The sequence below is a fragment of the Cavia porcellus genome, unplaced genomic scaffold (assembly GCF_034190915.1).
Source record: "Cavia porcellus strain 051 isolate PalLab524CR breed Dunkin Hartley unplaced genomic scaffold, mCavPor4.1 scaffold_5, whole genome shotgun sequence".
Lineage (NCBI taxonomy): Eukaryota > Metazoa > Chordata > Mammalia > Rodentia > Caviidae > Cavia > Cavia porcellus.
In genome coordinates this window covers 49,751,402-49,765,406 of record NW_026947488.1, presented here as the reverse complement: position 1 = coordinate 49,765,406, position 14,005 = coordinate 49,751,402, and the positions used below count along the sequence as shown (strand labels likewise).

Sequence of the window (14,005 nt, the reverse complement as noted above, 5' to 3'; positions counted from 1 at the left end):
TACATGATATACCACACTCTGAGATTTGAGTTTTTTGTAACTCTTCAAGGAAGGAGAACCTGTATAAACCACCAGTTGATGACCCCAGTCAAAATGAAATTCCTCAAAGAAACAGAAGTGGCAAGAATGGGGTGGGGGGCATTCCAGGTACTGGCAATAGCAAGAACAAACTGTCAGGAGTAAGGGGAGGACATATCTATAAAATTAAAGAAGCCGTGTGGCTAAAAGGCAGAGACTCAGGGTAGCAGAGTAAAAGATGAAATTGTAAAAGAGGGAGGAGCTGGACCCCTGATCCCATAGGTTGCCATGAGAGAACTGAAAAGTCATGGCCCAATTAGATTTGGATTAGAGAAATGATTCTGACTGCTTTATGGAGAATAGTCCACAAGAGGCCCAAATAGTGCAGGAAACACAGGGGCTGCAGCAGTTGTTATGACTACAAGAGCTGATAGGATGACCTCCGGTGTTCATGATGGAAGAAGAGGGGATGGATGTAAAGACTTAGAGGTGCAGTTCCACAGTTAGCTAGTTTGTTGGCTAATGCATGACTAAACTTGTTTTCTTCACACCTTTACACTCCTCTGTGTGTCAGCTTTGTCTCCTAGAGGGACTTCTCTCATTGTGCCAGTGGTTGCCCCAGTTCTAGGCATCCTGGGGAGGTACAGTGAAGTCCAGTGGAAAAACGATACCTGTTTCTTCTCTGATGAAGAACTTTTTCCCAGAGGCTTCTGCAGACTTTCCTTGTCGCATGCTCCTCCCTAAAAAACTAGAGGGACTAGTGTGTAGTACACTGGAAAAGTGTATACCAGGTATGTGTGAGGCCCTATGTTTGATCTCTAGTACCATAAAAAATAAAAAATAGGAAGAAGAAAAGAAAAGAAAAAGGAATTAAACCAGTCATGAGCAAGGAAGAAATAAGACTGCTATAGCTGACTGAGACCAATCTGTATTATTCCTGGGTCTAGGTGGACAACCTCACAGAGTGAGAGCTCTGATAGCAAGAAGGAGTTGGCTTGGTTAGTCACCACTCATACCTGCTCTACTGTCATTGGGTCAGATTTGCATTTTGAAGAAATCAAGATGAGCCGGGCATGATGGCACACGCTTATAATTCCAGCACACGGGAGGCTGAGGCAAGAGGATTACCATAAATTTGAGGCCAGCTTTGGCTACATAGTCAGTTCAAGGATAGCCTGAACTACATAGCAAGACCCTGTCTCAGGAAGAGAGAGAGAGAGAGAGAGAGAGAGAGAGAGAGAGAGAGAGAGAGAGAGAGGAAAAGAAAAGAAAGGGAAAAAAAGAGGGGGAGGGAAGGAAGAAAGAAGAAAAGGAAAGGAGGGAGAAATAAAGAAGAAAGGAAGAGAAAAGAAAATTAAACCATTAACTTTGACATAGAGACTAGATGAAAGAGGGATAAGAGTTGAATCTGAAACCAGTTTACCAGGCGAGAATTAATGGCATAACTTAGATCCTTTACTTTGGCTTTTGGGGAAAACACCACTATTTAATACAGTAAAATACTACTTTTTAAAGAACATTTGTACTTCACAAGACAGCACCCCAGCTTCAGCTTCATGGATGGTCTGTGGTAGGTGTTGTACAGTATTATCATTTGTAATACCAAGTACTACGGTGTAATGGGTCTGTGATCCCTTTGCCATATTGTTGCTCATTTGTGAGATGCATTCTTCTTTGTAGGTGATGTCCTGTGATCCCATCATAAAGCATTTTGCTGAATCTCTAGAAGGTGGTATTCCAAGATGCATGATAGTCAAATTGAGATAGATACTGTGGTATGGCTAATGTATTTATGAGCTCATTAGGCCAGCACTGGGATAGCAAAGACTGACCAGCATTGCCTGAGTTCTAAGTAGCACATTCTCTCTAGGAAGCATTCACAGAGAACATAAATACTTCCTGTCTCTTTTGTTCCCATTATTTACTACTTTAGGATCAGTTTAGATTCTGACCTCTGAGGAGACAGATGGTAACTTGCTTGAAGTTCTGTTGAGTGGGAAAATTTCTCTCTATACTCATTGAGAGCTATCACTTCAGCACAGTATGTTACCTCAGAGCAGTCTACTTCATCAGCATGTCGTGTATACACAGCAGTGTGTGTATGAGGCTGGACCTCTTTTCCTCGTTAGTGAGCTATTGACATCCTGAGGAAATCAAAAATGTCTGTCAAAGGAGTGAAATTATGGCAGGCTACACACATCTTTTCCAGCTGTGGTGGAATTCTGCCAACCATATAGGAAGGTGGGTGGGAGCAAGGAACAGCAATTTATATTGGAGATTCTTGGCATGCTGCAAGCCTTTGACCTTCAGAAAACTTGTTTGAGATGGCAAACCACTATTATTTTATATCTGGCATTGTATCTAAGGCACATAATTCCTGTTCTTCAAGTTCTGTCAGCTTGATGTCATTAGCGTGGTTGTCAGGGTGAAGTCCTATGAAATAGTGAGACAAAGCCCTGAAGAACCAGATCACGGTACAGAGAGGTCAGAATGATTGTCCATGAGGCAACTCCTTTCACAAGAGGAAAACTGCTTCAGATAATTTATGTAACATAAAAAGAACATATACTTGACCCCTTACTAGGAAGATTCCAAGTACTAGAAATTATATGATGATGTGTGGGAAGAGAGTTACCAGAAAGGCAACTGCAAATCTGCAGGTCCTTCTGATTCTGTTTGCCATAATCCACTGGGTTTCTTTTGTATTAATCTGTTTGGTGGCTTGCAGGAGAGGTAAAATAGTTATTGAGCACTCATTCCTCGCCATTGCTGAACTCAAGAGATGTCACTGGGAGTATCTCATCATGGTTCACTATGTGACCTAGGCTGGCCTCAGACTCCTAGGTCCAGGAGATCCTCCAGCTTCAGCCTCCTAAATGCCTGGGACCACAGGAGCATTAAACTACAAGTAGCTATTGTGCAGCTTTTAAGACCTCTGTAGCACTTAAGATCTCTGCTTTTCAGCTAAAGACTTAGCATTTTGTTTTGTTTTTTTTTTTTAATATTTTTTTTTGTCTTTTTCGTTTTTACTGGTACCAGGGATCGAACTCACGACTGCAAGGCAGGCACTTATGCCGCTGAGCTAAATCCCCAGCCCCAAGACTTAGCATTTTGATAGAGATCACTGCTCTAGGAGTTTGCATTTGCTCTTTCTATATTGGTCTTTATCCAGGGAACTAGGGGAACAGTGTGGATCTTCTGCTTAATGGATACCTCCTAATGCAAAGATAGTTCACACCAAAACTCTTCCCATCACCTGCCTGCAATGGCTCCATTCTAACATAATGGTGTCCTGGGTTCCCAGGAACAAGTTACTATAAGACCAGAACACAGCAACTCCAGGGCATTTTCCTTTACCCAGTACAGTTACTATAATAAATGACTGAAGATGAAGAAGAAGGCTCATGGTATATGGGTGTTGATATACTATGGTATGTTTCTTCTTCACAAGTACCTGGCCTTCCTTTCATTGCAAGGTTCTGGATCAGTGAAATGATACAGGGTTAGGAGTTGAATGAAAGGGCGCTTTTTAAATCATGTTAGTCTATTGGACCCACTCAGGTAAGCCTGGATAGACCACCTCCTATTTCTGTCATTCTGAAAGATGCTAGTGCTGTCCTCATGAGTGTAGGTCCTCCAGCATGGCACATGTTATAGATCCTGCTCAGGACTCAGTGAAGGTGTCTATAGAAATATTGAGCCTCTAAGAGCTTATAGAATACTCTGATCTTGCCTACTTTGTGCCAAGAGTTTTCTGGCTAAAAAAATTCAACTCAATTAAGCAATCAAAATAAACAGAGCTATCTGTTAGGAAGAAATGGAGGAACTGGGAGAATCAAAAGTTGAGAGCAAGCTGCCTTGGTGGCTCTGGGGCTCTCTTAAGGAGTTTTTGCCCGTTTTTAAAATGCTGGGGAAGAGAATCTGGTTGGCCCAGTGTAGGTGTCTTCATCATTTTGCTTGTTGCTGAAACACAATACCACAATATCCAACTCTCACAATTTAAAGGAGAGGTTTATTTTGGCTCACAGTTCATAGAGGCTTCAGTCTATAGACCAGTAGCTCTAAGGCAGGACAGAAGGACATACCAAAGGGGCATCTCCTCATATCATAGCATCCAGAAAGAGGCAATGAAGGGAGGAAGGAGCAAGGAGGAGAGATACACCCTTCCAGGCCACTCGCTCACTGACCCACCTTATCTGACCAGACCTGGCTCCTAACAACAAGTCAGCTGCAAGCCTCCAGATCTAGTTCCCTCCCCAAAGCTCCTCCTGTGATCACATGGGGCTTTAGTGGGGACATCTAAATATAAACCATCACAGTAGATTAGGTGTGACTGTCACCCTACGCAGAGAAGAGAAGGAACAGTACATAGGACAAACATACTAATTTTCTGTACTATCATAAAATAATATTTTATATTCATCAGGTGGGGGGAAAGCCTTCCTAGGCAAAATGCATGATTTAGGTACCAGAATAAGAAAGAAAGGTAACCAGGTGTGGTGGCACACACCTGTAATCCCAGCACTTGGGAGTCCAAGTCAGGAGGATCATTGGAAATTGGAAACCAGCCTGGGCTACAAAATAAGATCAAGGTCAGCCTGCACTACATAGACCCTGTCAAAAGAAAAGAAAGAAGAGAAGAGAATAAAAATGTTAAGCAGTCTTCAAGAATTCAGTTTAAAATGTTTTATTGAGCCAGGATTTAGCCCAGCAGCGTAAGCATCTGCCTGGCAAGCATGAAGTTGTGAGTTCAATCCACGGTTCAGAATAAAATAAAATGTTTTATTAACTATGTACAACATGCCAACTGTACATAGTTATATGATAATTTGTGATAATTTCATAAAGTCTTACATTGTGATATGACCAGTCAGCGTGATGAACATTTTTTTGTGCTAGGAGTCTTGAAGCTCCTTTTTAAGTTCCTTTTTGCTAGTTATTTTGATGTATATAATTGAGATTTTTTTCTTTAACTAGATTTTATTGATACATTTATTGATATAAATAATGATCACATTCATCATAGAGAATTTGTACCAGTACATGATGATATAATTATTATAAGTGATAAAAAACAAAATAATTTTTAAAAAGTTAAACATCTCTATGACAAATGATGCCATAAAAAATTGGTAAACTGAAAAAATTTACATATTAGACAAACAAGTTTCCATAATATATAAAGAGATTCTACAAACCTGAGTGAAAAAGGTAAATAATTCAGTGGGAAAAGGCAGTATACAGAAGAAATAGAAGCAATCAATAAACCTGAAAAGGTCAGTGCTGAGAGTGATAACCCATGGTTGTGCTCCCACATACTCAGGAGACTGAGGCAAGAGGGTCCCAAGTTGAAGGCCAGGCTGGACAACTTAGGAAGACCTTATCTTTTTTTGTCTTTTTTTCCCCCACATTTTGTATTAATTTTAATGATAAAAAAGGCACAGGAATAGAAACCTGATACTTCACTTATGTTGCATAACAAGCTGACCAAACTGGACATGGAAGATAAATTACAAAACAAATCACTTATTGTTTTTATGACTTTTTAAATCCACTTTCTGTCTCTAGAATAAGGCTAAAGTATAGTACAATGGCAAAAACAGAGGCAAACAAGAATAGTGCCAAAGTAACAGATACCCAAAACCAAATACCATGTAAAAAAATTTCATGCAGTAACCATTTATCGGATTAGAGCAGCAGGAGAAAGCTATTTCTAAATCATAATTATTTCAGTGGTCTTTGTCAACTTTGCCACATTAACTTTGCAACATGATTCTTCATCTGTAAAATTCATAGGAACACCTTGTCTTGAAATTAAAATTTGTTAGAAAAGGGCTGAGAGCCAGGTGTGGTGATGCATATCTGTAATCACAGCACTTTGGGAAGCTGAGGCAGGCAGCTCTAAGTTCAAACCCAGTCTGAACAATTTAGATCCTGTCTTGAAATTTAAGGGGTGAGAGTAGGTAGGTATGTAGCTCAATGCAAAGGCCTTTTCAAACTCCAATATTGCAAAAAAAGTCTGGGGATATAGTTCAGTGACAGAAAGCTACCTAGCATGGGTTAGACAACACCACAGAAGGAAAGAGGATCAACTCTAGTAATCAGGAAAGTACAGGTTAAAAGTAAATATTATTTTGACCATATCAGATTTGAAAATTTTAAGAGGTTGGTATCAAATTTGAGTAAAAGTAGGGGATTACAGATTTTTTTTTTTTTTACAGATTATTGATACAGTATTGAAAGGATGATTTGGCAGTGTCAACCGAAATTTAAATGCTTACACTATGATCTAGCTTCTTTTTTTTGTTTGTTTTGTTTTGTTTTTGAGATGAGGTCTTACTTTGTAATTCAGGCTGGCCTTAAACTTTATGTATCCCATGCTGGCCTGAAACTCAGAGTAGTCCTCTTGCTCAGTGTCTGGAGTACTGGAATTGCAGGCATGAGCCACAATGCCTGGCTAATGTAACTTCTAAAACCCTGTTTAACAGAGGAACTTTCATATGCACAGATATGTACAATGGTACCTCAGTTCACAAACTTAATTTGTTATACAGTTCTGCAAAAAAATGGCCACATTTGTGCTTATGCTGGAAAGATGGCCACGGTCGTGTTTGTCACCTAGTGCAGAGTTTGAAAACAAAAACAAAATTTTACTAAGTGCTTCTGTTTGCAAGCAAAATTATTTACAAACAAAAGTGTTCATGAACTAAGATACCACTGCATTTGTACAAGTATACATTTCAAGCTGGGCATGGTGGCACACATCTGTAATCTCAGAGTTTAGGGGACTGTAGCAGGATTGTTATAAGTTCAAGACTAGCCTGATTACATAGTGAGACCCTGTCTCAAAAAACCAAAAATAAGAAAGTGTATTACAATGTTTTTATTGGTAATAGCAAGTAAAATAAAATAAAAATTAACTTCTACCAAATGATAAAATTACTAAATGATTTCATATATCCATTATGAAATTCTATACTATCATTAAAATAAATGCATTAGCTGGGCATGAGGGCATATGCCTGTAATCCTAGTGCTTTGAATCACAAGTTCAAGCCCAGCCAGGGCAACTCAGTGACTTGGCAAGACCCTATGTCAAAATAAAGGGCCAGGGATGTAGCTCAATGCCCAGGCCCTTAGCTTAATCCTTAGTATCACAAAACATTAAAAAAGGTATTGACATAATTATATTATGATAGTGATACATGCATAGTTATGTTTATGGCTGCACAATTCATAATAGCTGAACCATGAGGCAGCCTATGTATCCATCAATAGATGAGTGGATAGAGCAAATTAGGTATTTACACACAGTGGAGTACTACTCAGCTATAAAGATGGATAAATTTGAGTCATTTGTAAGAAAATGGATGCACCTTGAATCCATAGTGTTAAATAAATCAGACACACAGCTTAAAAATCATATGGTTTCTTTTATATGAGAAGCCCAAAGTATAAATAAAACACAAAATTAAAGAGAGATGTTTGACAAATGGGAAGGGAATTAAGAGATAGAGGGAGGGACTGGGGGATTTAGCTCAGTTGGCCTAAGCACCTGTCTGACAAGCACAAGGTCGTGAGTTTGATCTCCAGTACAAAAAAAAAGAGGGAGAAGGGAGGGGAGGGAAGAGGATGGAAAAGGATATGTCATGTACATGTACCAACTTGCCATAATAAATGTATTCATTATGTACTACAAATATATACTAATATAAAACACATTGCAAATAAATACAATCCCATTTTTGTTTTTAAAAATACTAAAAATATTTGTATATGCTTGGATACATTAATGCATTATTTGTTTTGTTTTAAAAATAATAATTTTTTGTTTTTTGTTTTTTGTTTTTGTTTTTGAGATAGGGTCTTGCTGCATATTCAGGCTGCCCTTGAACTCTCTTTGTAGCCTGGACTGGCCTAAAACTCATTATGATTTATCTGCCTCATCCTCCACAATGCTGGGATTACAGACATGTGCCCCCACACCTGGCCGGGGTTTTTTGTTTTTGTTTTTGTTTTTGTTTTCTTAATCTGGAAGTAACTACAAATTATTAACAAGTGACCACCTACAAGGAAGCAGAAGACAAGCGATATGACAGACAACTTTGCTTTCTACTAAATGATTGAATTATCTTTTACAACAAATGTATTATTTTACAATATACTTTAAAAAGCAGGATGGGTTTTTTAAAAAATATGAGAAATAAAGCTAATGGACCACAGTATGCGTTAGTGGATACTTAACTGTGCGAGGAGACTAGGGCCAGGTTGCTGTGAAAAGGGGTATTACTAAGTGGATTGTTTTTCTAGAAGGAAACTGATCATGGTATGAGCAGTTCAAAAGAACAATCTACATAGGGCATGACAAGTTTTTTCATATATTTGACAAGCTAAAAGGATTTCTGTGAATCCCCACCCTGAGTGGAAGTTGCAGGCTATGGCTTTTATCCTACTGTTCTAAGCTGGAACTTTCTTATTCAGCAGCATTTTTTTTAGGAGAAATCATTGAATTTAATAGAAATACTTCAGAAAGCCACTTACTGAGGCTCCTGAAACATGCTCAGAGTTGAGAAAGGGGTAAACTTTGCTTAGCTTCTTCGTGGAAGGGGATTATGAGAAAGAAGGAAAAGAAGTGGAACCAGTGAAGTAGCCAAACTCTGTGCATGGTGAGCCTGACCTCCTTCCTCAGAACCCCACAATTTTTAGCCTCACAGTTCAATTCGTGGATTTCCAAGTAAGGAAAGCATGTTTATGGCATCTGGTGGTGGGACTGAAGAAAAATCTGAGTTGAGAAGGGGAGAAACAGCTTGATGAGTTGTCTCCTGATAAATGAATCAGCCAGTGTCCTGTGGGAATTAGGGAATGTGACAAGAGCTTCAGCGTTCAAAATTCCAAAGAACTGGAGGTTCAGCTTTGCAAGGGTCAGAGAAGGCAGCAGCTGACTAAGTTTATACTGTTTATGTAAGGGAAATGCTAAAGAAATTGTGTTTCTGGGTTTTGTGTTCTTTTAAAATAGAACTTTTCTAAGAACTACCTTGGGAGGTAATAAACTTCCCATTACTGCAGAGTGTTTGGTGTACTGGGGACTACTAGGTGAGAGTAATTTAAAGAGGTTTCTAGCCCAAAAGTGAATGATACTTGGTATGTTCTAGATCTCCTAGGCAGCACACTGAGGCAAGAGGGAAAAAAGACAAAAAGACGACAAAGGCAGAGACAGAATACGAGTTTTTCACTAGGAGAATGTTATCTTTAGAAAAACCCAGAAACTTATCTGATAAATTATTAGAATTAATTACTGTAGCAAAATTGGTAAGATGTAAAAACAGCATAAAAATTAATGCATTTCATGTAGGTCCCAAACAGAAAATCTAATCATTTTAAAAGTACAGTAGCATCTAAGATGTACTTAGGAATATGTTTAATAAAGTATTCATAAAATCTTGACAGGAAATTATAAAAATTTTTGAAGACATTAAAGGAAAACAGCATAAATTAGTGAAGAGATAGGATCAGTGCATTAGAAGGCTCAGTATTGTAAAGATGTCAATTCTCCCCAAATCAATGCATAGATTCAATGCAACTCCAATAAAAATCCCAACAGGTGTTTTGTGGAACTTGACAAGCTGATTCTAAAATTTATATGGAGGAGAAAAGATCCAAGAATAGTCAAGACATTCCCGAAGAAGAAGAACAAGGTGAGGAGATCTGCCTTACCAAATATAAAGTTTTTATAAAATTTTAGTAAGTAAGACAGTTTTATATTGGCACTGGGATAGACAGATTGACCAGTGAAATAGAGCATCCAGAAGCAGATCTGTATATAAATGGAAACCTACTTAAAACAGAAATGCTCTTGCCATTTTGGTTGGGGAAAGAATAGCCTTTATAATAAATAGTGCTAGAACAATTGGACCAACCCTATGGCAATAAATGAAATAGAATATTTGTCTCATACTAGCTACAGACATCAGTTTCAGTTGATACAAACACAGACATGTAAGGGATAGAATTATAAAATGTAGAGACCATGATGTAGGGAAATATATTTACTACCTCAGTAAGAAAGGATTTCTTAAGTTTTAAAATATTAATAAAGGGAAGCATTGATGAATTTGACTGTATGAGATTGAAAAAGTCTGTTCATCAGTAGATACCATAAAGATTTGAGGGCGAGCCACAAACTTGGTAAAAGACATTTGATACAGCATGAGTAAGTATCCAGAATATATAAACTGTAGGTTATTAAATAAATCAGTAGAAAATAGGAAAAATGCTGGACTAGGTACTTCATAGGAGAGGAAACCTTTGTTTTAATCAGTAAACTGAAAAATGATGAACCCCATTAATAGAGAAATGTAAATTAAAACCACACTTAAACACATTTCTGACAATAACAAATGATGATGATAATACAGAACAGCACTTTAATACGGCTTCTGAAAGTATAAATTGGTACAACTACCATGAAAAACAGCTTGGTCTTATCTGCTAAGGTTAAAGAAAACCAAGCAGCCAGGGATATAGCTTAGTGGCAAATGCCTGCCTGGCAAACACAAGGTCATGAGTTTGATTCCCGGTATCAAAAAAAAAAAAAAAGCACCTCAAATCCTTACATTTGTGCATGAGAAACACATACAAATTCATGCTCAGTACAACATTATTAACTGTAATCACCCTAAACATTCAACAGTAGAACAGAAAAGTCATTTTTGTTAATGGTGTCAAAATGGAGCACTAAAGTAAGCAAACTTAGCTACACATGATAGCCTGGACAAAGCTTAAAAATATAAAGTTGAGCAAAAGCGGTAAGTTGCCACTTGATTTATGTTACCATTTTTATCAAAAAATAGGCTGAATAGTAATACATTTAAGGATGCAAACATAGGATACCAAGGTAATAATGAACACAATACCCATTTTATATGTGAAAGCAGAAGGACATAAGGAGAAGCATCTGAAGAGAGCTTCCAGGTTAAGTTGCATGACATATACTTTGTTTTAATAAATAAATTTGAAAAACAATTATTTTAAACAGCTTTTTTTGTGTGAATACTTAGCCTTGCTTCTAATTAAGGCTTAAACAAGAGATGGAATGGTGTTGGTGCCACCTAGCGTTTATAGAGAATTTTACATCTTCTCAGCTTGTGGTTTAGCTCCTCATTCCTAGCTCTGAGCTAGTTTTTTTAGAGTAGGAACTAAAAACTAAAAGCAGGAAGAGTCCCCTTATTTTATCCCTGACATAGGCTCTTCAGTCTAATCTTTGCATCTAACTCTGTGTTCTCTAGGACAGGCTCTGCATTTACTCTTGCTAACCAATGACTCTCCTTTTAGGAGCTTAGCCCATCTGGAGAGCTAGTTTTCTTTCATCATGACTTGGGGAATGAGAGAACTGTTGAGATGTGGTCATCATCCTGATCCTTCTGTTTGAAGACTGTTTTCAAGAGTGTTATGTCACTTTACTTCCTCTGTCTGTATTATTTTGAGGGAGAACACAGGAATTTTACAGAAGAGATGTGCTTCTGGATTCATTCTGAGGGCTTAAAAAATTGGAATTTTATCCTACTCTATCAGGATAGGAGCCTTTGGAAGTGTAGCAGATATGAAGAAAAAGAAGGCACATTGTGAGTGAATTGAGACATTCTAATCTTAATTATATCTCTGTTCTATGTAAAAGAACCCAGCCCAAGAAACTCTTCTCCTTTTATGTGTTGACAACGTAGGTTCAGAGGGAATTATCCATGCAGAATTTCCAGGGTTTTAACTCCAAATAGAAAATTTCTTGAATAATTGAAGACAAATGGACTGTGGGACCCTACTTTCCCTTATTTGTGGGTCTTTCATTTTAATTTCTTCTACTGTTCATATGCTGGTTCCCATAAAAAATGTATTTGTTCCTTTCTTAAAGCCCTTGCTTCCATCTGGCAAAATTGGTTCCCTTTGGACTGGCATTTCTTTAAGGTATCATAGAGTTTTTGATGATTAAAGCCAAAAAATCTGAGAGTCATCCTTCATTTCTGATTTTGTCTCCCCAAACCACTTTTTCTTCCTCCCATCTCTAACTACATTGTTTCTAACTCTAGATTATACCTCAGAGGCATCCATTTTCCTGTACTGTGATCTTTTCTTTCCTGTGTTCCATGCTTCAATTCTTGCCTTTCTTCAGTCTTATTTTCCACATAGTAACAAGAGTAACTTTTAAACTTTCATTTTATTAGTATATGTGTATAGTACATACTGTTTACATTTCTTGTGGGAAATTGGTACAGTGCATAATACATAATAATTCCTTGTTTCATCCTCTTGCCCTGAGAGTGATTCATTATTGCTGTTGTTTAAAGGCAGGGTGTCGCCCAAACTGGCCATGAATTTGCTATCTTTCTGCCTCAGCCTTCTGAGTGGTGGGATTGTAGGTGTGTACCACCACGCCTGGCCAGAATAATTCTTCTGGTTTTTTTCCTATTTTGTTTCTTTTTTCTCACCCCACTCCTATCATCTTCCTGAGACAAGGTCTCACTATGCTGTTCAGGCTGCCATTGAACTCACTATGTAGCTCAGGCTGGCCTCAAAGTCATAGTGATCCTCCTGTCTCATCCTCCCTAGTTCTAGGATTACAGTCATACAGCTCCACTTCGATACAAATTGAATCACACTTTTTAAAACATTCATTAGTTTCCGCATGAATTTAAAATCCAATCCTATGCGGGGTTCTACACAAAAATGAATGATCAGACCTTGCCAAGTTCATGTCTTGTTTCTCCTGCTATCTTCACCAATCTCACCTTGTGCTTGACCCCTCTCTCACTTTGCAGTTCCTCACACAACTGAGCCTTGTGCCTCTGACACATCACAATGTTACCTACCTGTCCTTAATTTAAATTATTTGTGATACAATTCTGTTCTTTCATTACATTTATCATGGTGTGTAATTACGTTATTTCATTTGTTTTTATACTCACAATTTTGTATTGTGCATGAGGACAAGAACAGTTGATTCACTGCTGTTTGCTTTGTCCCTAGCCTGGTACTTGGCCTACGAGATACGTAATGTGTATTTGTTGAAAGAATGAATGAAGAGTAATATATGAACCATAATTTACCTAACTGTTCCCTGACTGCTGAGTACTAACGTTATTCTCAGTTTTGGGTTATTATAAATAATAATGTAGTAAATTAGTTGAATATAAAGATTTTTGTTTCTTTAGAGTAAATTCTCAGACGTAGAGTTGTTATATCAAGGATATGACTTTTTTTCATGTTTCTTCTCAGGATTCTTTTTTGTGTGTGTTTGTTTTGTTTTGCTTTTTTTTTTTTCTTAGTTTCCTATAAATTTGTAGAAGTTGGCCATTATTTTTCAAATCAACTAGCATCATATTGGTACCAGGGATCAAACTCATGACCTTGTGCTTATTAGGCAAGCACTTGAGCCACTGAGCTAATTCTACACACACAAACTTTTTTTTTTTTTTTTTTTTGGTAACAGGGATTGAACTCGCAACCTTGTGCTTGCTAGATAGGTGCTTATGCTGCTCAACTAAATCCCCAGACCAAGGGTATGACTTTTTTAAGATTCGTAAAACATATTTCCAAATCATTTACCAGAGGCTGTCCAGGTTGAAATTTAGAACTGTTCTCCCCCATTGCACCCCCTTATTTTTTTTTTACTTTCTTTTTGAATATGCAAGACATATGAAAGAGAACAGTTCAAATAAAATGTAGGTTTCCCTCTCTCATCAATCTCATTTATTGAATGTCTCTTTGTGCCACACATGAGATTATCCCATTTACTCTTTTTGATATTATTATACCAGTGTTAACAGATAAGGAAACTTGAACCTAGATTTGCTGGATTTGTTTAAGCTGATACAGCCCAGACTGTCTCATGTCAAAACATTTCATGCCTGCCCACATACAAATTGTGCTAATTTGCACATTCAATCTCACCTCATACAATTCGTCTGCTTCCCAGCTGCTGAATGCATGTCAGTCC

The 14,005-nt window shown here is 37.7% G+C and overlaps 1 protein-coding gene across 4 annotated transcripts in view; it reads left to right on the top strand.

Moving 5' to 3' along the window:
* Positions 1-14,005, top strand: part of Ptpra (protein tyrosine phosphatase receptor type A) — a 160,406-nt gene that overhangs the window by 117,355 nt on the left and 29,046 nt on the right. Inside the window, exon 5 of one of the 4 annotated variants that reach the window (XM_063248781.1) lies at positions 9,620-9,713. The exons of the other annotated variants lie outside the window; for them this stretch is intronic. Within the exon in view, the coding sequence (XP_063104851.1) occupies positions 9,620-9,713 (94 nt within the window). The remainder of the gene's footprint in view (positions 1-9,619; positions 9,714-14,005) is intronic. 4 annotated transcript variants of the gene reach the window in all.